Source organism: Poeciliopsis prolifica, unplaced genomic scaffold (genome assembly GCF_027474105.1).
Source record: "Poeciliopsis prolifica strain line A6 unplaced genomic scaffold, Auburn_PproV2 SCAFFOLD008, whole genome shotgun sequence".
NCBI lineage: Eukaryota > Metazoa > Chordata > Actinopteri > Cyprinodontiformes > Poeciliidae > Poeciliopsis > Poeciliopsis prolifica.
In genome coordinates this window covers 12,764,716-12,790,140 of record NW_026562383.1, presented here as the reverse complement: position 1 = coordinate 12,790,140, position 25,425 = coordinate 12,764,716, and the positions used below count along the sequence as shown (strand labels likewise).

Genomic DNA, 25,425 nt, shown 5'->3' with positions numbered 1-25,425 from the left:
TTGACCAAAGAAGCAGCAGAAAATATTTTGGTTTTAGTGTTTTTTTAAAAAGTTTTTCTAAATCTATAACAAGGTTTTAGAGATGTCTAGTGCAGAATGATTATTTCAGTTCTCATCACAAGCAGTACAGATTAAGAGTGAAGAAGCCCTTTAGGTTTATACAAATTAAGAGTCTCAAATTCAAGAAATTTTTGTGGTGCATGGCAATGTTGCTAACAGTGCTCAAACATATGCTTATAATCAGAATTAAAGTGATGACAGACAGCTGTCTGTTTTGTTTCTGTTTTGTAAACGTTTTACACTGGAAGTTTTGTTTGACATAAGTTTCCCCTTGTCGTGGTTTATTTTTCTATTTCCAAACAATATTTGAAAAAGAAAAAAAATGGAAATGGTAATCAATTATGTTCTGTCTTTTACATAAGTATTGAAAGTACATACATAATTAAAGGTTTTTTTTCTAAAATCTTCTTAAATTTAATTATAAATGAATTTAAAAGAGCTAAATAAATAGGCCAAAATAAGCCCAAAAAAAAGTAAGAGTCAAGATTATATGATGCTGTCTGTAGCTTCTTATTTTTTTGTTGTTTGTTTTCTTGGGTTGTGCTAAGGTGACTCACCACCCTGCATGGCAGCGCACTTGCTCAAGTCCACTCTAACAGCTGCGCGGTCACGTGACGGACGTTTGTCAGCTGATGGACGCTATCTAATTTCGGCAGGAAAGTTTTTCCCACTAAAGGAAGCTTCTGGTCGTAAAAGCTCGCTTAGCATTCTTATATATCTAGACTGATTTATTTTTTTTTTTACATAATGTTTTAGTTGTGCATCGCCTGTCTTGTTTTGATTCTCAGAAGTGGGTCCAATGAATCTTGAGTTAACTTTAGTTGTGAAGTCTAGTGATGGAGGAAAACACCCAAGATCAATTTCTTCTTTCTGCTAAAGAGGGCGATTGCCCTTTCATCCAGAAGCTGCTTTATTCAAGAAGAGACAAAACCAACTCGCTTGACATTAATTGCAGATGTAAGTGGGGGAAAGGGGTGGGGAAGTTTAATAACTGCTATAATATAACTTATGGTGTGCCTTGGAAAGTCTTGGTTTTTCTAATATTCGTTACAGCCAAGTCTAAAAGCACCTTAGGATGGACAGCTCTTCATCTGGCCTGTGACGCTGGCCACAGGGATGTTGTGGAAGAGTTACTCAAGGTGATTTTATAATCTAGAGTACTCTATATTCCATGTTGAATGCACTCATCCATAGAAATGTACCACAATGGATGCATTTGCAGGCAGGGCTGGATGTAAATGCGCAAGATGGCATTGGTGACACCCCTCTACACAAAGCTGCGTTCACAGGAAGAAAGGTATGAATATCTCACTAATCCGCTGACATTGCTCTCGGTGTCCATTGACACTATAATCACTATCGATAGACTGCATATATAAAAAGTGTTAGTTGTGTGTGTATATATGTTATATTATTATATTATTATTATTATTATTACTCTGAAGGAAATTGTTCTGCTGCTGCTCCGGTACAATGCCTGTCCCAGTATAATCAATGGTACAGCTAAAATCCCCAAAGATGTCACAGATGATGATGAAATCATTACTATGCTGGAAGGTATAAAATCATAACATAACATATATATATATATATATATATATATATATATATATATATATATATATATATATATAAATATAACGCTTATAACATATTTATATATATATATATATATATATATTTAAGCTGATGACTTCTTATTACAGAAGCTCACCTGTGTTTGTTCTCAAGTGCTGTTTGGTCTGTGCAGCTGCAGAAAGGAGGGAGACGAGGCGACAAGAGGAGAGGCTTCTGGAGGCTGCGAGAGAGGGGAATCTCTCCACCCTGTCGAAATTGGTTAGCATCTCACCTTTCTTGGAACTTTTGAAGATAAATTGCTAGTTGAGAGGGTGTTTTCTTCCTTAGATTATAAACCTCTTTCAAACTTGGTGCATGTTTCATGTGTCAAACAGGAATTTATTCAGATTTATGCAGTTTTTCTAGTACTGACCTTTAACTGAAAAAAAAAGTTAAAGCTTTTTTCAGCTTTAACTTTGAAAAAAAGTTAAAGCATCTCTATCAGCAGGGTTGCTGAAACCAAGATTATGCCGACAAGTTATTCTTGTTTTGCTCAATCATCAGTGTCATTGTACCTTTCAAATGTAATAATAAACATTTCAGTAATTAAGTTTCCTGAAGGTGAAATTGCTAAAGAGAAAAATGTCAGATTTTGTTTTCAGTTTTTCACTTTTGTCTTCTTACAACAAGCTCAGTGCTAAGGAGGCTCCTGATATCCACTGCAGAGATTCAGTTGGAAACACGCCTTTGCACTGTGCAGCCTACAGAGGGCAGAAGCACTGCATCATAAAGCTGCTGAAGTCTGGAGCCAGCTCAAATATCAGGAATAGTAACAGTATGAAACTAATCTTGTTTTAATTTTTTAATATTTGGGGGACATATTGAACATTGTTTTGTCTCTTTTAAAGTACATCTTGTCCCTATATTTGTATTTATTTATATTGCTGGTCTTTTCAGATCAGACCGCTCTGGATCTGGTTCAAACTGTTGAACTCAAACAGATAATTGCTGCGTATCAAGAAAAGGTAGGATAAAACAATATTCAACCTGTAGGATGGCCTTTTTTTCCCAGAAGGGACAGGAAAGATGATTGACAGTATGGCTACTATTGAACACAGGGGATTCTAGAACAAAGCCTGATGGAGGCTACAAATGATACAAGTCACAGACAGAGTTTTCAACAACACAATGACCCTAGACATAAAGTGTAAGCTGCATATAATGACTTGGGTTCAAGCATATTTGTGTAGTAAAATGACCAAGTAAAATCCCAGAACTATATCGGATTGATACTCAATGGTAAAACTGGAAGATCAACGATAAAACTTCCAATGTCTTCACTTTTGCCCATGTTGCTGGTAGAGATGGAATCTCTACCAAAAATATGCAGCAATAAGTATAACTATTGCTGCATAGTTGCAGCAATAGTTGCTACAATGTACAACGTGCGTTGTAGAAACAACAAACGTTTCTACAATGTTTGTTACATACGTTGTAGCATACGTTGTTTCTACAACGTATGTTTTTTCTTCCCCTTAACATTTGGGGACTTGTATTTTATGTTGGCCTATTAGAATGAATTGCCTGGAAGTTTTTTGCTGCAACCTGGTAAAATGCAAAACAATTCACAGCATTTGAATTCTTTAGTGTTTTTTTGCACCAGTCTGTTGCACTGCTGCTCTGCTTTTTTAATAAGGTTTTGTTTCCCAATAAATAATTACATTGGGGCTTTCCTATTAACCTCTATTGTTGCTCCATAATTAAGCGTTAAATTCAGCAAAGTAACTGAAACATTTTATGCATTTTTTTTCTTCAAAAGCTGAGTTTGTAGTCTTTTATAGTTTTCTAAAAGTTTTTTTTTCTATGCCTTATTTTTTTCCCCTCATGAGTGGTGGGAATGTGAAGTCAACAGATTTTCTACATTTTCCTTTCTATTTTTGTTTGTATTCTCTTGGGCCCTGACAATGCAGAAAAGACTTAATAGCTCAGCGGTCTGTACTCAGGGCTGGATGTCTGATCAACCTGGCTTAGCTTCAAAAATAAGGTTTTGTATACTGAGTTCTTATAGTGCGAAAAGAAAGATGCTACACATGAAGCTGTCAAATGCTCTAGATATGTCTGTAAAAATACCATTTGTTACACATTAGGAGACTTATGTTTTTCAGGATGTGACCAGTGAAGTGCAGAAGGTTGAGGGCCCTCTTTGGAAGGTACACAGGTGTCAAAGTGAATTTTCATCTGCTCTTGTTTAGTCTAACATCCACATAGTTGGTGGTATGCACTGATCAGCTACAACAAACAATGTAAAAACAGCTGCTTAATATTGTAGGCAGGTGTTTGTCAAAAATGCTACTAACCTAATTGAGATGTCCCACCAGATCACATTTAGGAAAAGATCACATTTAAGACTTATCATAGCTAGCTCAAAGTACAGAATCCCAGAAAGTATAAGAAACAGCATGCCTGGTCATGTTAATTAACTTTTTCAAGACCAATTTAAAAGTGGACCTCAAAATATAGATTTGAAGTGGATGATCTACTGTTGCTAATTTTTCTGTAAAACCTTAACTGAAGCTAAAATAAACACTGAAAATGATATAAAGTTATTTTGTGTGAGCTGAACAGTTTTTAACGAATTTACAGCAAAGTATGGATGTAATGTTTGTGACTTAATCTAATTTTATCACATAGAGTTTAGTTTTCTTTGAATCTACATTTGCTTTTCACTTTTTCAGTATTAGTTTAACTGTATATTAGTTTAACTGATGTTAGTTTAAGTGTATATTTATATTTGAAACCAGATGTTTATGAGCAATATTCACCAGTTTTTCTATTCTATTATTCTATTATTTTCTCATTGTCTTAGATCATTTAGCATTCCAAAGAGGCATTGCTTCTTTGTAGAGACACCTCTTTTTTCCATAAACAAAATAAAAACTTTCCCAGAAGTTTGAGAGTTTAGGAAAGACCTTTAAATAATTATTTATGTCAGATGTTTGTTGTTAAATTGTACATTTCAGATCATTAGTTGGTGGGTTTAAGATATTTTTTCTTAAAAAGTATGTGATTAAAAGTATCTTAAATTAGATTCTTTCATTTTTAGTTAAAGACATCTAAAAATTCTATTTTTCTCAGGTGGGTGAATTCACTGGATTTATATCTGCTTGCAATTCACTGCTGGCCTTATCTGTTTTACCTTTCACAGAGTTCACGTTTTCTTGGTTGGCGATCATACTGGGTGGTAATTGAGAATGGAAAAATCTCCTGGTACTCCACACAGTGAGACACCCTATTTTGAATCTTTTATAATACACTTGTGTATTAACAAAATGTTTATCTAGAACAATGTAAAGATTAATAGATAGATTTTATTACAGACTGAAAGTCCAAATTACATAGAAAAAGAAAACTCAAAGTCTTAATTCATCATTATAAGTCACCTTCAATCTTTGAAAACTGCCTTTTTTTAAATTGCACTACAAATGTGAGTAGACAGTGATGTGAAATATGATATAAACAAGTTCAGTTTCAGTTCATCAGAACAGAATTCAAACTGACAGAGGAGAATATTTGCCAGGGCATATATCACTTGAACCTGACGGTAAATGTCCTCATCATCAGACAGACGGTCTGTCAACATATGACCCATGACGAGATATTTTTACTTCATTTGAGACATTAAATAAAATCCCAGACAGCTTGAAATTTGGAAATACCCTATTTTTGTCCTCTTTAGTGCGACAGATCAAAATAATTTTTTTGATGGATTGAATTTAACATTATGTAGCTCACCTTATGCTGAAAAGACATTAATCAGCTTCTGGAGACCAGCTGAACTTGGACTAAAAACCACTTGGTCATCAGCTTACATTAAATGATTTATAATTGTATCTCCAATCATGCAGCCAATTCTACACAAGTGTAGCTGCCAAGAGAGATCATCCACATAAAAATTAATCAATTCCCCATCACCAGAATGGAGGTGAGGGGGAATTGCAACTTCTCTGAATTATTTGCAATTTGTTAGTCTTTCACTGTAATTATCTGTTTTGTAGGGCCGATGCACAGGCTGGAGTTAGAAAACAGGGATGTAAATCTCTTTCACAAGCCTATTGCATGGTGAGTAGCAAAGGTTAGATTCTCGTAGTCCTCCATCACAACTGTACAAGCATTCTTATGTAAAACACGCTTCACTTGTGGTCACACGACTTGCAAACTTGTTTTTGACTTTTCTTGTTTTGTCACTTTAGCTGAAACCATGGGATCACTGCTTCTTCATGCTCAGGTGCATCGATGACACTGTACATAATTTCAAGGTACCCTCAAAGATGGACTCCATAGCAACGAGGAAGGCAAGATAAAACACTGTCTATATACCTCTACACGTATAGCTCCATGAACAGACTAATGGTTTAAAACTATTGGGATTTGCTTACACAGAGATGGCTGGATGCTTTGGAGGAGCATGCATCCTACGGCGCTTGTCACTTCAATAAAGACCAGATTGTTTTGGATCCAGGTAGTGATGGTGAAATGAGAAATTTGACACAAGCTGTTCAGGTAAATCAGCTCTGCTGGACAAAAATTCTTTCTGATTGTGGGTTATAGATAAAGTGTGCCTCGAGTTGAACATGCACCTATTTTTGTTCCTCTTTCTTGATTGAACCTTAATCATGAGCTCACAACAAACTTGTTTTTGTTGAGAGCTGCAAGTGTTTGTTTAATTCAGTTTCGTGTCGTGTGCTTTCACAGTTAGCCAGGGCCTGCCAAAATAAACTGGAGAGTGAAGTGTCAATATTTGAATCCATGGTGAAGAATGAGGAGGACTCTGGTAAGAGGCAGATAACAATTTGCAATGCATGTAGCATCTTCCCTAAAAATAGGTACTGGCAGTCATTTTTTTCTTTAGATTTTTAGTACTCTAAATAATTTTTTCTTTTAAGTCTATTACCAGAAAATACTTTCCAAGTATGCTCTAAATTTGTAAAAGTAATGAGTACTCCATAGTTTCCAAGTAATAAAAAATAAATGTTCCTGTTCTGGAACATGTTTTTCTGGATTCTAAGTTTGTTCTAATTTCTTTTCTGGGTTGCAATAATAGGAGTCTCTCTGCTTAGTAATCTAAAAATTAATCTAATATTGGTCTAAATAGTGAGTATTCTGTTTCTAAAAAAATAAGCTGAAGAATGATAATAAACTCATAAACTAGAGTCTCTGTTCTAATTCCATTTCTGGGTAAAAAGTGAGTACTCCACAGTTTCTAACAAATTAAGGGCATGTGGCCTAATAACACATTAGGGCACATGCAACATTCAGACAAAACAAAGAGCAAAACAAAGACATGAGCATCTTACTTCTGACAGATGTGTTTTTCACAGTGTGTAAAAATGGCTGGTGGAAAACATATAATCATATATTTGATCATATATTCACTCTTAATTCTTCAATTAACAGCTAAAAAATATGATAGATTTTTATTAGGTTTTACTAAAACAATGGATATTTCCCCCAAAACATGGTCTCTTGGTGCACTATGTTTCACTTGAGCAGCACTGTCTTAAAAAAACAATAGGACGAATTGCATCATTATTTCAGAACTATGTAATCATAAATGGTTTTTTTTCCAGGTATGGCTGCACACCTTCTTCTTAAAGCCAAAGAGACCAGCAAGCTTTCAAGTAAAACCTGTGATGTTCTTCAACAATGCTTTGAGCTGCTGTCAAAACAAGAAGAGGTAAGGATAACAACTAAATCTTAGAGCGATTACCAAAAATGATTCTGCCTTCCCTCAAATTAGGTCTGCCAGTAAAACATAATATCTAGCACAGTTCAATATAACTACTAATATCAGCAGTTTATCTAAATTAGCAACTGTTAAAGACTGCAGACTCAAAATTAGTCAAGCACTTCATGCTTGACAAATGCTCAACTAATTTATTAGTTAGTTGAGCACCATTTTGTTGACTTGTTGCAAATATGACTCGTAGCCAGACACCAATGATGACCAAACTCCCTCTTCTTTCTTGGCCTAATGCTGCAGGTTTCCAGTGCAAGCAGAGCCAAATCAACCCAGTGCCCCAAAACCAATATGCTCAACTGTAGCTGTCGTGTACTTTTCATCATATGCTCCATCCATTCTCCTCAAGAGAAACTGCTGGTTCAAAGACCTGAAAATTTCCAATTTTGATGTATCGCCCAAAACTGAATCGTTAAACTTCTTTGGCCTATTTTTATAGTTGGAGCTTGCCTTTCTTGTGCTTTTGGGTCAGTAGTGTACATCACAAAATTCAAGCACGTTTCTTACTGTGGAAACTGTAAATTCAATGCCACTAAGTCTTTATGCATGTCTTCCATATGTCTTTGTTTTGTTGCTTTTTCTTTTTTTAACCACCTGCCTCCTCAGGAATCTTGTGACAACCATTGACGGCTTTCTTTTTCCGTCACATTTAGTTTGCAGCAAACATTATTTTTACAATTTTGAATTAAGCTGCTAGCTTTATTCCTACAAACATTTAGGGGCTTTACTATCTTTTTGTACCTCTTTGCCTGTTTGCTCATATTTTTAATTATTCTTTCAACTTGGCCATATTTTAAAATTTAATGTAACCTTACTTCTGCACAACACTGTATGTCAAGCAAGGTTCAAGGTTATGTTTAGTTGCATCAGGTGTGCCTGACCACGCCTGATTGGCAAATATGTGCTGTTCTGAAAAATTCAGTTCAGTGGTTTGAACAATTTTGAGAAGGCAGTAGTCATAAATTGCACCACAAGTGCTGAATTTGGACAAAAATCCATTAAATACTTTTAAAACTATTTAAACTGTTCTTGTTAAAATCAAAAGATTTTTGATGTTGTTAATGAACCTAATATGCAGTCAGGTTGAATAATTTTAGGCTCAACCATTTTTAGTGTATCTAGATTTTTTTCCCCATATCCACTATCTTCATAGCACCTTAAAATATTATTAGCGTATCATTGTAATGCATTGTGACTTCCAAATGAAATCATTGCTGTGGCTCAATGAATCTTTATGAATCTTCATTTCATTGACTGTCATCTCCACACCCATGTCTTGTTCTCTTATTGGGTGATGATGATACACTGAATGATTACGAAATCCTCAGACCCTTCCTCCCTTACGTTAGTGCTCTCGCGCCAATCAGATTTGAAATTTGTGTGTGCACGTCCACGTCACTGTCCACCTGTCTCAGTGCCTGCTCTCCGTCCTTGAGGGAGTGGGGGGAGGGAGCGTTGTGAACGATGTGGTAATCACTGGCATGTCTGTAGGAAGGATATGGGAGAGATCCGTATTTCTGCTTAGGTCTGCACTCGGCTTACTGATCAGCGCAGACACGCTCACAGCGAAACCCTCAGATCCTCCACTCTCATGCTCACAGGAAAGGCTGCGCTTGTACTGAGTGAAGGAACTCATGACGTGAGTTTTCTGTCTCACCATTTGAAAACAAACGCTCGCAGACAAGCGTGCACATGCCAAAGCATCTGAGTACAGGAGGGCGAAGAGGCAGTGTTGGCACACTCATCCATCATCTTCACAGGTACAGAATTCGGCTGTTTTTCTGCAGCATTCTCAGCTTTGCTCTCGATTGTCAGCTGGAAAACTGTGTTTACCGTGGGCTGGTCCCTGGAGACTTGGCGTGAGGTGTTTGAAGTTTAGGGTGGATTTTATTTTTTTTTTGTATGTATTTTTTTGTAGTCTTGAGCTTTGGTCTGATGCGTGGGCACAGCTGAGGGCTTTTCATCAGTAAGTGAAGGTTATTTCTGTGGATTTAATCATCCATATTCAGCATGTTAAATTGGGTGGTTCAGAAGTGTTGCTTTGTGCTTCTCTGTGCATTTCATCTTTTTTTAAATTAGATCAGGTCATTAAGTAACGCTTTCAGTTCAAGTAAGAGTCCATGCTGGCTTGATTGAAATTGCATTGGAGACTTTTTCGGCTCTGCTTTGATTATTGAAATGATTCTTTGGTTTGAAGTTTGCACATTTTTTCTTTTCCCCACCAAATAGCCATGCTCTCTGCTGATGGTGGTAAAATAAAAGACTGCATTAATTTTAGAACTGATATGAGAACATTAATCAGAGATAATGTCATGTCGAGACCCATGTAAAAGATTTAAGTATGAAATTGCTTTAAAACAAATAATTACGGAAAACAAAGAATAAGAATCAATTCAGAATCAAACCATCTTCAGTTAGTGGAAACTGGATTCCAAATCGGTTCACAAAACTAAACTAATCAATATAAGGGGCCTAAAAATATTCCCTGCTGTCTCCTCAGCAGTGAAAATCTTTAAGACAAGAAAGAATATGTCTTAACAAGCATGCAACATCCACTACTCTACGGCACTAACCGGATTAGATTAAACATGACAATATAACCGGATTATATTTCCTCCACTGCTGAGATTGCTGGTATTAAACAGCATTAGGTCTAATCCTGAATATTTATTGTCATACCACTGATGGATTTTATCATTAACCCCCCTTACATGTTTTTGAACACAATACAGAGAGGCAACACTGACTATGTGGCATTGCTCTTCTGGGAACGAATACATTGTGTAGAGGCAGCACTTCTTAGTTCAAAGGGTTTCGCAGCAGTTACCATAGTGCCCCTCAGCATTGTGGATGTGACCTATTTCAACAGCTGATGCAGTGTGCTTTCCTGTGCAAGTACATGCAGTTTTTAGTCTGGATTATTGGTGAACATGGGACATTTAAGGTAAAGATGTTCCATCAGTCAGCCCAGTAAGACTGGAAACAATAAATTCTTCCTTGAAAATAACACCACCATTTTTGTCCCATCATCTACCAACAGCAGGAAATCTGATGCACTTTTGGTACCCACTGAGAACATTATGGTTTTATGCTTACACTGGGAATGATCTTGAAATTTCTTCATCTATTAAATTTAAAAGTAATAATTTTTTTCAAACAATCTGAAGGACATTTGGTCTATTGTATCTTATAGTTCTTAATGAAGTCGTGTTACACCTCAGAGCAACTTGATGATTAGTATTGGCTCATGAGAAATCTGGTCTGTGCAGTGGAGACCTTCTTCCTACAAACTGGTCCACAAATTTTAAAGTCCCAGCCAGAAACCTTCCTGTGTGTTTTGACACCCCTCACTTATTTATAGGCCCAAGCTTTCTGTGTGCTCATTTGACAGTACGCTTCCACTACTGTCAGGAAAAGAAAATGATTTAGGTTAACAGCGAATAATGTTCTCATGCAGACTAGCTGACTTGTCGGTATAAATTGCTCTAGAGGTGCAAGAATAGTATCACTGTATCTTTTTGACAGAGATCTTGAATTGAGAAAGTTGAGTCCAGCTCAAAAGTCCTGGTGCTGCTATAGCTTAAGTTTATTCTTTAACAATTCACCAACAAGGGTTTTCGAGGCAATACTGATTTCTAGTTTTCTTTTAAATTTGACCAACCAGTTGTGATTTCCAAACAGACAATTTTTTGTCATTTTTCTGTTGATGAAAATGAAATCCCTTTGTTGTCACTGATGCTGGAACTCAAACTTGGAATGGTGAGGTCAGTGAGCAGACTCGACTTCAGTGTCCAATAGAAATGCTGCACATATGAAAGGCAGTCCAAGTTGCTATTATAAGCTATTTATTGGACCTCCTGACAATTTGTATCTCATTAAACCAGCGTCATGGTTCTGAAAATGTCCAGAACCTCTGTTTCTGAACATTTTTCAGAAACAGTGTTTGAACACATAAATGGAGAATTGTATAGCAGATAGAAATAAGCATAAAAATTAGGAAATCTCACTATTTTGTTGACTTTCAGCTGAAAAACACTCATCTTGAAATGCATCCAATTCACCACATTTTTCACAAAAGAGATTTTCCCAATTCATGTATCAAAACACATGTCCTTAACTTCTAAAGTGCATCAAAGGACATACTGTTGTCTGTTTGATTTATGGAAGGAAAAGTGATGGGAGTTTTTAAATTGTCATTTTCAGATTTTTAGGCAATTGATCAGAGCATCTCTAAACATTACAGTAATAACTGACAGGCATTTACCGAACCAACTTGACTGCATTATTCGCTTAGGAGTCTGTAATCATGAGCAAACAGAATTGATTGAGTTCTCCAGTAGTCCTGCCTTCATTGTGTGAAAAAAAAAAAAAACGTATAAAATCTGGTCAGTTTGGATGCTGATGTGTTATACAAATTTATGTCCTCCTAAAAAGCTACTAAATTTTTCTGCTGAGGTATGGGATGGACTCAAAGTTATTGGTTACATGATTTATGATCAGTAGGCTTAGTATAACATAGCATTGCACTTCAATCGTGGCAATTTTGCTTGAGAGATCTGTTTTCCCTTTAGCAAAGAGCAAAATAAAATTTCTTCCCCTCAGGGTGTTGGCCAGGGAGAAGCATCCCTCCAAGCTCCAGCGACAGCACGGAGTCTCAGCCAGGCTTAAAATAGCACAGTTTGTGCCCAGGCGAGGGGATGGAGGGAGAATAAAGGAGCTGGCTGAGATGGTTGCACAAGAGTGGATGGGCTCTTGTGCCACGTGCCTGGGACAACCAGTGTTAACACCAGCTCCTACACTCCTACACTGAGAGATGATTAACATCACCTCATCCCACTTCTGGAAAAAGGATGTGAGAAATGGCCATTGTTTGTTCACATGTTTTTTTTTTAGCTCGTCTTTGGTGGTCAGATTATACACATGGTCTGAAAGTTCTCAAAGGTGGAACTCATTCAGATTTTATGTCTGAATAAGTGTGGTAGAAGTATGGAAAAATATTGCTGCTTCCAGAATTTATTCCCCATTCCATTGTGTAAAAGATTCATCTGTCCATCAATTCTGCAATCACTCCATCTAATTTATCCGTTTATTCTTGCATCCAGCATGTTTTTTGATCAATCTGAGATACAATCAGTCCACTTGTCTAGTCGCCGGTTTCTTTACTCATTTTTTCTGTTTTCTACTCTTCAATCTGCACATTCTTTGTTTCACCCTTTTCATTTATTTTCAAGACCTTTAAGTCCTTTTGTTCCTCCATTCCTTCATCAAGTTTATATTTGTCCATTCATTCAGCCAGCAGTCCAAGGATCAATTTCTTCAATCTATGTACCAATTAATACATCAGTCTTTATTCTGTTCATTTGTCAATCCATGTAGTGTTGACTATGCATCTTTTTGCCCTCTCATCTGCTCTTTGATCTATTCACCCAATAATCAATCCATTCTTCCATCTATCCTTCCATCAACCTGTCAGTCCATCTGTGATCCATCCAGTTTTTTAATCCTTCCATTCGTCCAGAGTGATCTGAGCGCTCATCCGTATATTCTTACATCCATTCATCTTTTTCTCATTCCATTCTTCAATCCATCCATCCATCCGTCTGTCATTAAATCTCCTGGAAATCTACTGTTTCATCTTGAAAGCTCGACTGCTGTGGGTGAAAAGCAAAGACGTTGTATTCTGCTTCCCGAACATAAATTTTAAAGCTGTTATCAAATAGAACGGCCATTCCAATGCTTCTGCTGCAGCCTAAAGGAACTGAACATCGAGCAGGAAGGTGACGGCTGTAGGTGTTGGTGTTAAATCTACAGTGTTTGCACCACACAGCTGTGGAAGCTTGCATGAATCAGCTTCTCCGCTGTCTAAAAAAAGCAAAGCAGCAGCAGTGCAAGACTATCTGTTTATATCGCAATGGAAAACATTTTTTATTATTTAGTGATTATTGATTATGTCCAACATTTTCTGAGATGCGTTTTGAACAAATCTATAGTCTAAAATTGCTTAAAATCACTATTTGTTGTCTGTGGTCGCTCAATATTTAAGAAATGGCTTAGCAAATGGTCTCTAAGTGGCAGTTTTCTTCAGAGAGGCTAATCAATAGTCCCAGTAGTATAAGTGATGAGGCTGAACATTTTTAATTTTAATCAAACACTCTGGCCGTAGTTTGCAGTCCTTGATTTACTGTTTGCTTTTCAAGCTCCTCTTTCTCTGACTAATCTGTCTTGATGAAGGTTACTTAGGAATGGAAAGTGCTCCATTCTACTTTGTCCATGCATTAGGTAAATGGAAGATTTGTTTTAATTACTATTATTTGTAAGCATTATATTTAAACGTTAATGGTGTGCTGGTTTTGCTTTTTTTTTTTCTTGGTCTCTCTCTGCTTTGATTAGTAGAGGATGCATATCAGCAGCAGACAACAGGAAACACTGATCTTGCGCGTCCCAAAGGGACTCGGCTCAGGTTGCTCTGAAAGGACACTTGATCCTGGCCTACAAAGCTTTCTCAAACTGGGGTGTATATTTCCTGCAGGAAACATACTCTCCACCTATCCGCATGTTTAAAACAATAATCGTATCAGTTGAAAGGCACAAAAGATTTGACTTCTTAATCAAAAACTAATTAGAAATTCACTGTCGAATGACTGCACTTAAACGCTGGATTAATGTCAGTGGAGCAGATTCTTTTAGTTCTCCCTGCTGGCTGCCTGACTTTTATCTCTCTGGTGGTCTGGTGCTTACAGGTGTGGAGCTTGAAGGTAGAGCAGGAGGAGGAGAAAAACAAAGCTCTGACAGAAGCCCTGCAGACTTTGGCAACTGAGCATTACGAACTCAAGCAGTCCTTAAGTAGGAGCAGGAGGTCATCTGCACTTTGTACCCTCACTGAAGATGACTTCTATGATGCTATCTCAGGTCAGCAAACGCTTACACAGGCTTTTGATTAGGAAAATTATGATTTTTACTTATAACCATGTTATCAACTGATAATAAATTGATCATAATATCGTCTGGGAAATTAAAATTGTGCTAGCATAAATTTGATGCATATATTTTCAGATGTTGTCTTTTTTTTAATATTTTGCAGTTTACCTTAACTGTAAGGTGAGGGTGATTGTTGGGAACATTGTGATGATAGAACAGAGAGAGTAATGAAAAAAATGTGGGTCAATCATAATATTATCATCGTAGTATTTAACAATATTTTCCCAATGTGATGTTTTTTTTAATATTGCGCAGTTTTTTTCATAAGTTAACATCATTGAATATGTATTTCTGAATTTCATCTTCTTGTGGCATTCTTCACTAAAATACTTCACTAGCACGATGAGTCTGGATATAAACTTTATCGCCATAGCATGCTGTTGCCACCTCCATGCTTTTATACATAGAAGAAAATTAAGATGTAGTCTTGTCAGCCTAATAAATCGTTTTCAAACACCAGTGCTTCCATGGAGTGTCATTTTGGTAACTGCTATAGCAACTTTTCCTGTCTTCATGTTGACTGTGGTGTGTCTTGGAAGGTAAATATTCTATCAGAATCTCATATTTACCCGAGCCTAATGTGTATAAAAGCTTTCACTTTAATTGGTGTGTTTTTTACATCTGTCTTTAAAACCTATGTGCAATAAACATATATTAATCATAATAGTTCAGGGATATACTTATCTTAGATAAACATGTTCCTCTTACTTATAAATGCTTTGGTGATCTTCTGTCCTTTATGTGTATGAATACTTTTGAAACCAGTGGCAGTTCTGTGCAAGGGAGGAGAAGCATCCAGTAGTTGGAGACTAAATAAAGTAAGAGGAAATGAAGCCTCCCTGTGTCCTCCTATTGGAACACAATCCTCAGGTGGGGTTTGGCTGGCAGCTGGGAGGGAGGAGAGAAGCTTGGGCTCCAGCCCTTTTTGTTTTTGGAACGTATGCTGTTTAATCAGCCCAGACCGGGAGCATGACTGAGCCGACTCATAGAACCTGTCTTTACAAATGTTTGGTTTGAGCTGCCGCCTGTTTCCCACCCTTCTCTCTACTCATTCCCTTCATCGTCCTCATCCCAATAGAGTCTGAGTCGGAGCTTTCTGTGAGCGGCTTTCTGTCTGCGGCCAGCTACTCCTGGGAAGAGGACGAGGGCAGTGACACCCCTCTACAGAACAGCCTGCATCATCCCAGCGCACACAGGGGGGCTTTCGGCATGTCAGGGGAGGGTAACGATGGCAACAAAGCTACCCAGCACAATGGAGTGAGGAAGCACAGGTAGGGCACGCTCCAGTTTAGATGTATTGCTCATTTACTGGTTTGAATCTTCTGTAAATTGTCACGTCCCAGAGTTTTGTTTCTAAATGTTATTTAGAGCAAATTGTTAGAATACTGATGACCTGACTCTGCAAGAGTGTAATGCCAGTCGTCAGTGTTGGCGTAATGAGACCGCCTTTCCAGTCAGGTTTGTTTTTGCAGTCAGGTGTGTTTTTTGATCTGCTCTGTGGATCAGTTTCCCTTGGCTTGAACTGATCCACAGAGAATTTTTTTTTCTGAGAACTGACTTTCCAAGTGAATAATAATTTATTTGGTGTTTATCAAAATATAAAATTCCGCTAAGATCCTGGTTTTGTTTTAGTCCCTCTTTGCTCATTCAACAGCTGATCTCTAAATAATTCAGATTCTGATGGTTGAAAAAAAGCTCAAAGGATCAGATAGTTGCCTTTCTGAATGTATGCTTAGGTGTGTGTATTAAAGATATATCAGGTTTTTGTTTATTTAAACTTACTCATTCAGACAGACTTGTTCTGCTTGTCTGTTTGCTCTGTTCCCATCTTTTTTAGATTTAGATATGTTGTTCAACTGTTTCCAAAAATTTGAAACCATCTTATGATTATTGATCCAATCCCAAGAACTGAGCATCCTTCTGTTCTTGTTTCTTCAATCCCTTTGTGAGAGCTCTGTTCTAAACAAATGGATAAATGCCTAATAGTGCTTAATAAATAATTAAATGTTAATCAGAAATTAATGAAATAAAAAAATCTTAAATTACCTGGTAAATTATTTTTAATCTAAATATCTACTAATCCCGCAAACATAGAAGTAGAGTTTTATTAAGATGTGCTCTATTTTGAAAGCATGAAAGTCCTGCTATTATCATAATGAAAGAAACCCACCATGCTTAAGTACTTCTTGGAGTCAAGGGAACTGGAACAAAAACTAGGCCAGAAGTATATCCAGTATGCTTCACTGCTCCTTTCATCGTACAGATGGAGCGAAGCCCCTCCTCGCTCCCTGCATCTCTGTTTATTTAGCTGAAGTAAAGGCTTTGTATGTGCTTAACTGCTCCAGCACTCATTTCTGAACAAGGACACCATCTGCCTCCAGTCAGCCTACCTGTAAAACAGTCCATGCTACAGATGTCAGCGAAGCTATTCAAGCAGAAAAGTTTAGGTTTATGAATAATGGTAATAAATGGCTTAGCATTCGGGCAGATTGATTAAATGGGTTAAGAGCCAGTATTGAAAACTCAGCTCACAGCTGGACATCCATTCTGGGATTCTGCATGAGGCCTGGTGTCATATAACCTGTTTCCCCCAAAATGGCGGCTCAATCCATAGCGCAGTGCACTGTTTGCATTGCTGGCTCATAACCAGAACAGTTACACATCTGCAGCTGCCAAAACAATATGAGAATCTGGGTGTGTTTCACTCAGCTGGTGCTGCAGCTGAGTGAGAGAAGTAAAATAAATGGATTGATATAGTTTGAAGTTTTTGAAGTAATTTGCTGTCTAAATTCAAGTATCTATTATTTTATCACTCCTTTGATCTCTACTTGCTTTCCACAGAACATCTCTGCCTGCTCCAATGTTCTCCAGGAATGATGTGAGCGTCTGGAGTATTCTGAAAAAATGCATCGGCATGGTGAGATGCAGAAAAAGCAGCTTTAGTCAGTTTTTTACTCTGTGCTTTAACCTATTTCGAGCTCATTAATGCAGCTTTATATTAGTTTGAAAGGAGGTGCTGAATTGTGACTATGTGGGTGGCTGTGGCTTAGAAGAGCAGTTGTCTTGTAAATGAAAAGTTGTAGGTTCGATTCCTGCTTCCTCACATTTTGATGTGAAGATAATTGACCCCAAGTTTCTCACACATGTATCTGGTATTCATCTTTTATAGAATACTCTGTCAAATAACATAATTCAGACAGTTTCTGTTGATTAAATATTTATATAATCTGGGTTGCTTATATAATTCTGACTTTAGAAAACCTTAAATTGTCCAAAATCTTTGCTCTGATCTTTGGTGGTGATTGAGTTATTTGCTGTTGAAATACCCAAAAATTAAGTTGATATATTGGAGATTCTGATTATATTTCTTACAGATATTTATTTAATGCATTTGTGACAGATTAATTTCATTATATAGACTAGAAGTTGACCAATTAGGACAGGATGTCCAAAATGCAACCTGTTAGTCACTGTGGCCCGCCATAAGATTTTCTGTGGTGTGAGTTAAATTCAGCATTAGTACAAATTAGCAGAAGATTTAATGCAGGTGGATATGTTTTGTTCTGTATCAGAGCAAGAACTTCTACTGAAAAAAGAAAAGAAAATGATCAGTGTAACACTGTCTCTAGGATTTTTTCCACCAATATGGCACTTCATGTTAAATCTGTAGTGTCAAGTCCAGCAGCACTTTTCTGTTTATTGATGGGCCTTCAGACTGCTTTGTGAACTCCTTGATTTTTGAGACCTGAGATTTTGTTCCATGTATCTTTTGGCCATAGCTTGTTTTCTTTACTGATAGTGCTCTTATATTTACCTTGAATAAGATATTAACAGGACATGCTCTGTCTTAACTGATTAACTGATACAGAAATAATATTTAAAAAAATAGTCTTGCTAATATAATTCTTCCAGTTGAGAATCTGCAATAGTGTTTCAAATGAGCCCATTATTGTTTCACTGTGAGCTGAGTGTGTTTGTTTGCAGCGGTGATTTGCAGTCATACAAACTACCCATTATCTACCACTAATTAAGCTGTTTAGTTCTATAGTCACACATTTTGTTCTCCAAGTGGCATTTTTTTCCCTTGCTTTTTTACATTTGTAAGAAGTACACAAGTTGTGCTGCAGCAATAAAACCAAATCTTATTTCCTTCCATGAATGTATCAGTGAAGGCATAACATAAACTCAAGGAGGGAGTTTGTTGTTTTTACAAGCCTTTTCATATCACATCTGCTAAATCTCCCCAGTTTAGCTTTGTGTGTGGGCTAATTGAAAAAACAGGCTAATTCTTTCAGACTCCTCACATATCAGAACAGATCAAATGCGAGTTCCTCTTATTAAGACAATCTATCTCAAACTGCTGTACAAGTACAACTAGTTGTACTTGTAATTGGGTGTCTGATTACACAGTCAATATGTTCTAAAATATGTAGCTGATTGGTAAGTTATTTACATATTTTTTTATTGTGTCTGGTAAATGTTGAATAAAACTAGATATTATTCAAAAATGGTTTCTGGGAGCAACCGACTTCTGGCTTTGCTCGCATGTCACAGCCGCAGATCAATGACAAATCTGAACAGCCTGTCATCAACAGCTGAAAATTCAGGAAAGGTTTTACCATATCTTACGTAAGGTGAGCTACAGATATGCAACGCGGTTTGAAGTATTTAGAAAGCTGATTCAAATTCTGTTCTATTTTTCTTTTATTGCCTCGTGGCTGAGAACTGTCAGACTGAAGTGATCGTGTTTAGATGGAGTGATATCCTTTCCCCAATCAGACTGCAGCACATGGATCAAAACAACTCGGGGATAAGGGATGGGGGGTCAAAAATGTAGAAGTAATTTCTAATAATAGATAAAAGTATGAGAATTTAAAGCAACTTTGTAAATTTGTCATTCTGGAAAGAAGGAGCCAATAAAACTAAACAGTCAAAAGGATTTGCTCAAAATAAAGGTTGGAAAACCTCAAGAAAATGAAAAGGAGGAAAGTGAACTGAGATGGCTGTTTTTGCTGCATGTAATTAGTTCTGAGAATAACATAAAAGTCAAACAGAAATCAGTATCTTTTTCCTTGTCGGTGCTCAGAAAAGTTAATTGTTGGTGAAGAGGTAATGTTTAAAAACCACGACCTTAACGTTGTAAAGCACCCCCTGTTGCTGTTCCTTCAATGTCTCCTTCAAAACTCTCTTCTGCTAGGAGTTATCTAAGATCGCCATGCCGGTGATCTTTAATGAGCCTTTGAGCTTCCTCCAGCGGATCACAGAATACATGGAGCACACCTACCTCATCCACCAAGCTAATGCTGCTACAGACTCAGTAGAGAGGATGAAGGTAATTTAAGGACTCCATTTGTTTAAATATCAATGTGTTGACTTTAAGACCATCCTGTACTTTACTGTATTGTGCATCTTACTGTCACCATTAAATAGTTAACTGATTCATTTCTCATGACAAACTGTTCTCCAGTGTGTTGCAGCTTTTGCTGTGTCGGCTGTAGCATCACAGTGGGAGCGGACAGGGAAGCCCTTCAACCCGCTACTGGGGGAGACGTATGAGCTGATCAGGTATGACCGATGAACGTATGGTTTTGTTGCTAGGCACACTGTCGATGCTGTTACCGCTATTACTCTCTTGCTCTCTGCTAGAGAGGATCTGGGCTTCAGGTGGGTGTCTGAGCAAGTGAGCCATCACCCCCCGATCAGTGCCTTTCATGCTGAGGGCCTCAAGGAGGATTTTCTCTTTCATGGTTCAATATATCCCAAGCTGAGGTTCTGGGGGAAGAGTATTGAAGCAGAACCCAAAGGAACCATAACTCTGGAGCTGCCCAAGTGAGTACAGCCTGCTTCCCTGATGGTTTAATATCATTGTGTTAACTTTGTCCTCACTGTGATGTTCAATCTATGCAGATACAATGAATCCTACACCTGGACAAACCCTACCTGTTGTGTCCACAACATCATTGTTGGTCAGCTATGGATTGAGCAGTATGGGAACGTGGAAGTGATCAATCACAAGTAAAGCAATCCCTCTGTCTTTCCGGGGTTCTTCATGCATCTCTTTGCAAAGTCACTTTGCTGATTCATTTGCATGCAGGATTTTTCTTCCTCCGTTTTCCTCTGTGCTCTGCATGTCAATCTACTTTTAAATCTGTCTGACTGATCATGGGAGAAAAACTGGGGCAGCTGTCATTGGAATAGGGCCGTGTGAGCAAGATAATAAATGTTGAATGAACTCTTGCAGAGTGAGAAAAGTGAAAGAGAATCCGTAAACAGGCCGTTGTTCTGTTTCAGAACTGGAGAGAGGTGCAGCATGACATTCAAACCCTGCGGCCTCTTTGGAAAAGAGCTTCATAAAGTCGAAGGATACATTCAAGACAAAAGGTCTTAATTCATTAAATATGAATAAATACTTACCATATTGTCGGATGACAAGACGGTACATGGTGCACAGTATTTTTGCCTATACTCATCTTTGTCAAAACAGAATTTGTTCAGCTGCTCTGCTCTTAGATAAGCAGAGCTAATGCTGCTTCAGGCTCAGTAGAGAGTCTGTAGCAGCAGAAGAGGTGCTTCAATAACATCTGTTGTTTTTATGTTTACAGTAAAAAGAAACTATGTGCAATATATGGCAAATGGACAGAGTGTCTCTACACAGTCGATCCCGCAAATTTTGATGCCCACAAAAAGACAGATAAAAAAAACTCGGAGGAAAAAAAGAACAACAAAGAGGTAAGAGGTCTCGCCATCTCAAAAGCATCCTCTGATTGGTTGAAAGGTTTGAGGGCAGATGCAAAATATGGCGACTTTTTATCCGTTTGTGGGTTTATTTTGTCAGCAAAAGACGTTTCAGTACTGTCTGTCTAGGCCAAATACAGTACATTTAATGTATCTCATTTTACAGCAAAGAGGTTCCACTATGGTTGCAGAATTAAAATCACAAGGGAAAAGGAGAAAAACAATTTTCACAGCTTTCATTAAAACATATTTCTGTTGGTTCAATTAAAGTACCTTCTTATCAATGCAGTTACTTTCTGCTTCTACTAAAGAGCTCGTAGGAAACATCTAGGAGATACGGTTCTGCTGTAGCCTGGCGACCTTGTGTCTTGTTGCTAGGAGCACTGTCGATGCAAGATGCTAAGATAAAGCTGTCTGCTCTCTAGCAACCTGGCATCGAAAATAATGTACACAATCACCAATATTTCCTACCTTATCTTTGCTATATGCAGGGGATGATTCAGGTTCCCTTCACTGTTTGCCGTTTAATGATGTTGAGAAGCTTAATTTATCTGTTTCAAGCAACATTTTAGCTGCTGACAATTCTTTTTCAGCAATGTAGTAAATGTATAGAATTTAAGAGGTCTTCCTGCTGAAGTGTTACTCAGACCTGATTAAAGACAAAGTGACATCCGAGATGTCCTGAACTCTTAAATATTTTACCATTTTGTCTCTATTTATCCATTGCGCTGGACAAATGGTTCATCTTCTAATCACAGAGCTGCCCTGTGAAATTATGACAAAAAAAATTGCTAAATTGTTTGGAAGCTCTTCTGTATATTTGAATAAGTGACTTAAGTGAATAAAAGGAGTTATTTCTCTGACTTACGCATGCCCCTCAGCGGTTATGCTCAGTTAGATCACTTCAGTTTAATAATGCTTTCAACAAAAAAACGCAGAGAAACGTCATCATTTGCTGATTTATTTAAAACCAAAGTTATAGTGAGCAATAACGATTCTCCTGGCTCTGAAAGTATCAGTTAGCTTTAAATTAGGACACCATTGACCCTCAAACTTTTAATGTCTTCATCAGTCTGTGTACAACTTGTGCATATGTCAACCTGTCACAAGTGAATTCTAGATTCCTTGCTCTAAGGGGCTGCATGCATCACCTGAACCTTCAGCCGACCCTGATTGTTTGCATGTCTGCTTCCACAGCCGCAGAGCAATGTTGAGGAGGAGTCAGAAGAAAAGCCTCCACCTGATGCTGAGACAGTCCAGGTGATCCCCGGAAGCGAGCTCATCTGGAAGATTGCACCTCGACCGGAAAATTCAGCCAAGGTGCAGAATAGACTGAGAACTTTTTAAAACAAACTTAATACAAAGATGTTTGAGCCCAACTGCGTCTCTCTGTTACAGTTCTATGCGTTCTCCACATTTGCCATGCAACTGAATGAGCTGGACAAGAGCATGGAGGGGGTCCTTCCTCCCACCGACAGCCGCTTAAGGCCTGACATTCGTGCCATGGAGAATGGCGACATAGGTATTGTGTAAGACCCGACTTGACTTTTCTGTGCTGCTGCAATGATTTAATTGCATCTCTGGAGGCGCTGAGTTTTTTTGCATTCACGTGTTCTAGATATGGCAAGCTCACAGAAGAAGAGACTTGAGGAGAAACAGCGCACCGCCCGTAAAAACCGCTCCAAATCCACAGAGGAGTGGAAAATAAGGTTGGTTGGAAATACAATTTACAGTCTTGTATTGCTTGCTTTCCATTTTTGGATTTGATTTAACTCACCGTCTCTCCCATGTTATCTACTATCTATTTCCATTTGCAATAATGTGAAGGAGCTCTGCACTTGGTCCAAGGTTTGGTTCAAAAATTTGCTTTAATAACTGGACATGGTTTGCTCTGATGTGAAAGTGCTACTCTGCAGCGCCCTCTTCAGGATAAAATTTGGACTGCGTCTGGTTTTCCATGATATTTGCTTTCAAACGGAAATATGTACTGCAGTCCGGTGCATCTTACAATGGAATAAAAATGTATTTCAGTAACTCATTTTAAATGGTGAAGGTAGATTCCTTTCACGCTTGTGGATTATAGATTCGATGATATATTTTCTATATTATCAGTGCAACAAATCTCTAATAAATTTGTTTCATTGTTTAAAGTGAATTACTGAAAGGAATGAACTTTTCAATGATTTTTTATTTTTTTATATATATTGAACTATATTTACATAAATTCCATCCAACGGTTAATTTCTTACCATTTACTATTTTTCTGTTTGTGTGAAATTGAGAATTCCCCCCGAAGCCCCCTACTCAGAGTTCATTTGAATTATAATCTGTTGTTGTTATCATCATGCAGGTGGTTTCAGCAAGGCTCCAACCCACACAACAAAGCTCAGGACTGGCTCTACACAAAAGGCTACTGGGACAGGAGTTACAGTCAACTGCCTGACATTTACTAAACGTAAAACATCCTCAGATACACTTATGGATTTCCATTTTGCTACCTTTGGACATCTGCTGCTGCTCTGGTGATGCATTACCAGCTCAACAATGGAGTCGGTATAGAAAGGGAGATACAGTTTGTGGCTCAGTTTGGGAGGTAAAAAGATGATGTATGTGAACAATAAAGCACAAAAACTCTTATTTATTGTGGCTCTTAACCACTGATGTAAAGGTAATAGCATGTAGTGGAACGGGTAGAACATATTTTAGAACTATTGCATTAGGTAAGTGGAGTGTTTAAACAGAAACCTTAGTTTAACTCAAGCGTGTTCATTATTTCCGTTCAGTCAGGAGAACATTTTACTCATCAGTGTCAGTGCAGTGAGGTGCGAACAGCCCTTCAAGCAGCTTAGCCTGAGCTCATTTTCCCTAAACACAGCTTTGGCACCCATCGACACTTAAACTGCATACTATCATGCAGTGCAGAGTTTTACAGTTGATAACCGAGATAGATTTGCCTTTTCCCCACATGATACAGTGAGTGGTGCAGATATCTGGTGTTTACATGAATGTGCTAGAATGTTTTGCCCTATGCTTATGAGAAAGTCACTATATTTAATTGTAATGTGTCTACATATATCCTGATAAACGTGTGCTTGCAAAATATTAGATTCTGAAAGAGAATGAGTAATATAATGATAGTTTGGTTTGAAAAATAAAAATAATAAAACATCCTAAATGTGTTATAACTGTATGTATTAATGTTAATACACTACCTGACCCAGTCTTGCCAAAATAAAGCAAGGACTACAATCTGCACACTTAATATGCTTGCAACAGATGCTGCTGTACTGATATGAAAAATGATGAGGATATAAAGTTTAGTTGTCAGCAGGGATAGTTCAATTCCCCCTGGACAAATAGTCACAAGCAATGCAAGATAAATGTACATGGAAACTGGCTAACATGTAAAAGTAGTGTTGCACATTTTCGTCTTTCAAACAATGCTGCTACTTGGATTTGAATATGATGCACCAACATGTAATGTTTAACAAAAATCTCAAAACTGTGGCATGCATTACTATTTTAAACCCTGAAAGTCAATACTTTGTAGGGTCACCTGTTCTAATCATTTAGAAATGGAAATGTTCCTTCCAAAACAACTCAAGCTCGGTCACACAGGAGGGACAGGATGTGTGAGCATCACTTTTCAAGTCTTGCCACAAATTCTCATTTGGATATTGATCAGACTGGGATATTCTGTCACACTTTGCCTCTAAGCATTCTACCAATGAAAGGGAACCTCCTCCCCAGTCAAGTCTATTACTTGTATCCATATTCACGTCAGCTCTGACCACTTCCCCAGTCTTAGTTAAAGATAAGCATTGTTGCAGCATAAAGCTGCTACAGCTATGTTTCACAATGGGGATGTTGTTTATTCAATTTGCTGATGCAGGTGAAAGCTCTCCTTGACCGGCCTGTCCATTCAGGTGAGGGTCCCTGTCTGGCTGACCTGGCAGCTGTTCCACCTTCCATCATCAGAGGATGGATCCATGAGATCTTCAAAGCTTAAGATGCTTTCATGATTTACCGTAGTTTCTGCATGTCTCAACTTTCCTGACTGACCTGAAGTGTTCACAAATGTTTACAAACAACTAAATATTCAGACTTAATTAAGATCAAGTGGACTGCTTAATAATTAGTTGACTTCTGAAAGTAAATATCTGTAGAGGATATTTTTTTGTATTGCATCAGAGGAAAGGACACTTCTACAAATTCCCACTGCATTTTGGTAGATGGTCTTTGAATGTACAAAAATAAATTCTCACATTTCCTTTGGTTTCATAAAAACATGACAATAG

The 25,425-nt window shown here is 37.7% G+C and overlaps 1 protein-coding gene across 2 annotated transcripts; it reads left to right on the top strand.

Moving 5' to 3' along the window:
- Positions 1 to 708: 708 nt before the first annotated feature.
- On the top strand, positions 709 to 24,306 carry LOC129362148 (oxysterol-binding protein-related protein 1). Of its 2 annotated transcripts, XM_055033521.1 has the most exons (27): positions 709 to 1,017; positions 1,114 to 1,199; positions 1,283 to 1,357; positions 1,506 to 1,617; positions 1,811 to 1,896; positions 2,308 to 2,452; positions 2,575 to 2,642; positions 3,783 to 3,827; positions 4,823 to 4,896; positions 5,673 to 5,736; positions 5,868 to 5,969; positions 6,058 to 6,177; positions 6,370 to 6,448; positions 7,245 to 7,351; positions 14,155 to 14,323; positions 15,471 to 15,663; positions 17,234 to 17,309; positions 19,590 to 19,724; positions 19,860 to 19,957; positions 20,039 to 20,221; positions 20,300 to 20,407; positions 20,684 to 20,773; positions 20,995 to 21,121; positions 22,325 to 22,447; positions 22,526 to 22,649; positions 22,746 to 22,836; positions 23,478 to 24,306. In XM_055033521.1, exons 1-27 carry the CDS (start codon positions 897 to 899, stop codon positions 23,578 to 23,580), a joined length of 2,904 nt encoding a protein of 967 aa, XP_054889496.1. In that variant the 5' UTR covers positions 709 to 896; the 3' UTR covers positions 23,581 to 24,306. The 2 variants fall into 2 exon arrangements, with proteins under 2 accessions (XP_054889496.1, XP_054889497.1); XM_055033522.1 differs by lacking the exons at positions 709 to 1,017; positions 1,114 to 1,199; positions 1,283 to 1,357; ... (10 more) ...; positions 7,245 to 7,351; positions 14,155 to 14,323 and adding an exon at positions 8,849 to 9,174.
- Positions 24,307 to 25,425: the final 1,119 nt, after the last annotated feature.

What these genes read in the sequence shown, in the direction of transcription:
- LOC129362148 (XM_055033521.1), top strand. Translation starts at nt 897, where the DNA reads ATGGAGGAAAACACCCAAGATCAATTTCTTCTTTCTGCTAAAGAGGGC. An exon ending in TTGTGGAAGAGTTACTCAAG is followed by an intron (nt 1,200 to 1,282) that starts GTGATTTTATAA and finishes ATGCATTTGCAG; the next exon opens with GCAGGGCTGGATGTAAATGC. An exon ending in GTGGAAGTGATCAATCACAA is followed by an intron (nt 20,408 to 20,683) that starts GTAAAGCAATCC and finishes GTTCTGTTTCAG; the next exon opens with AACTGGAGAGAGGTGCAGCA.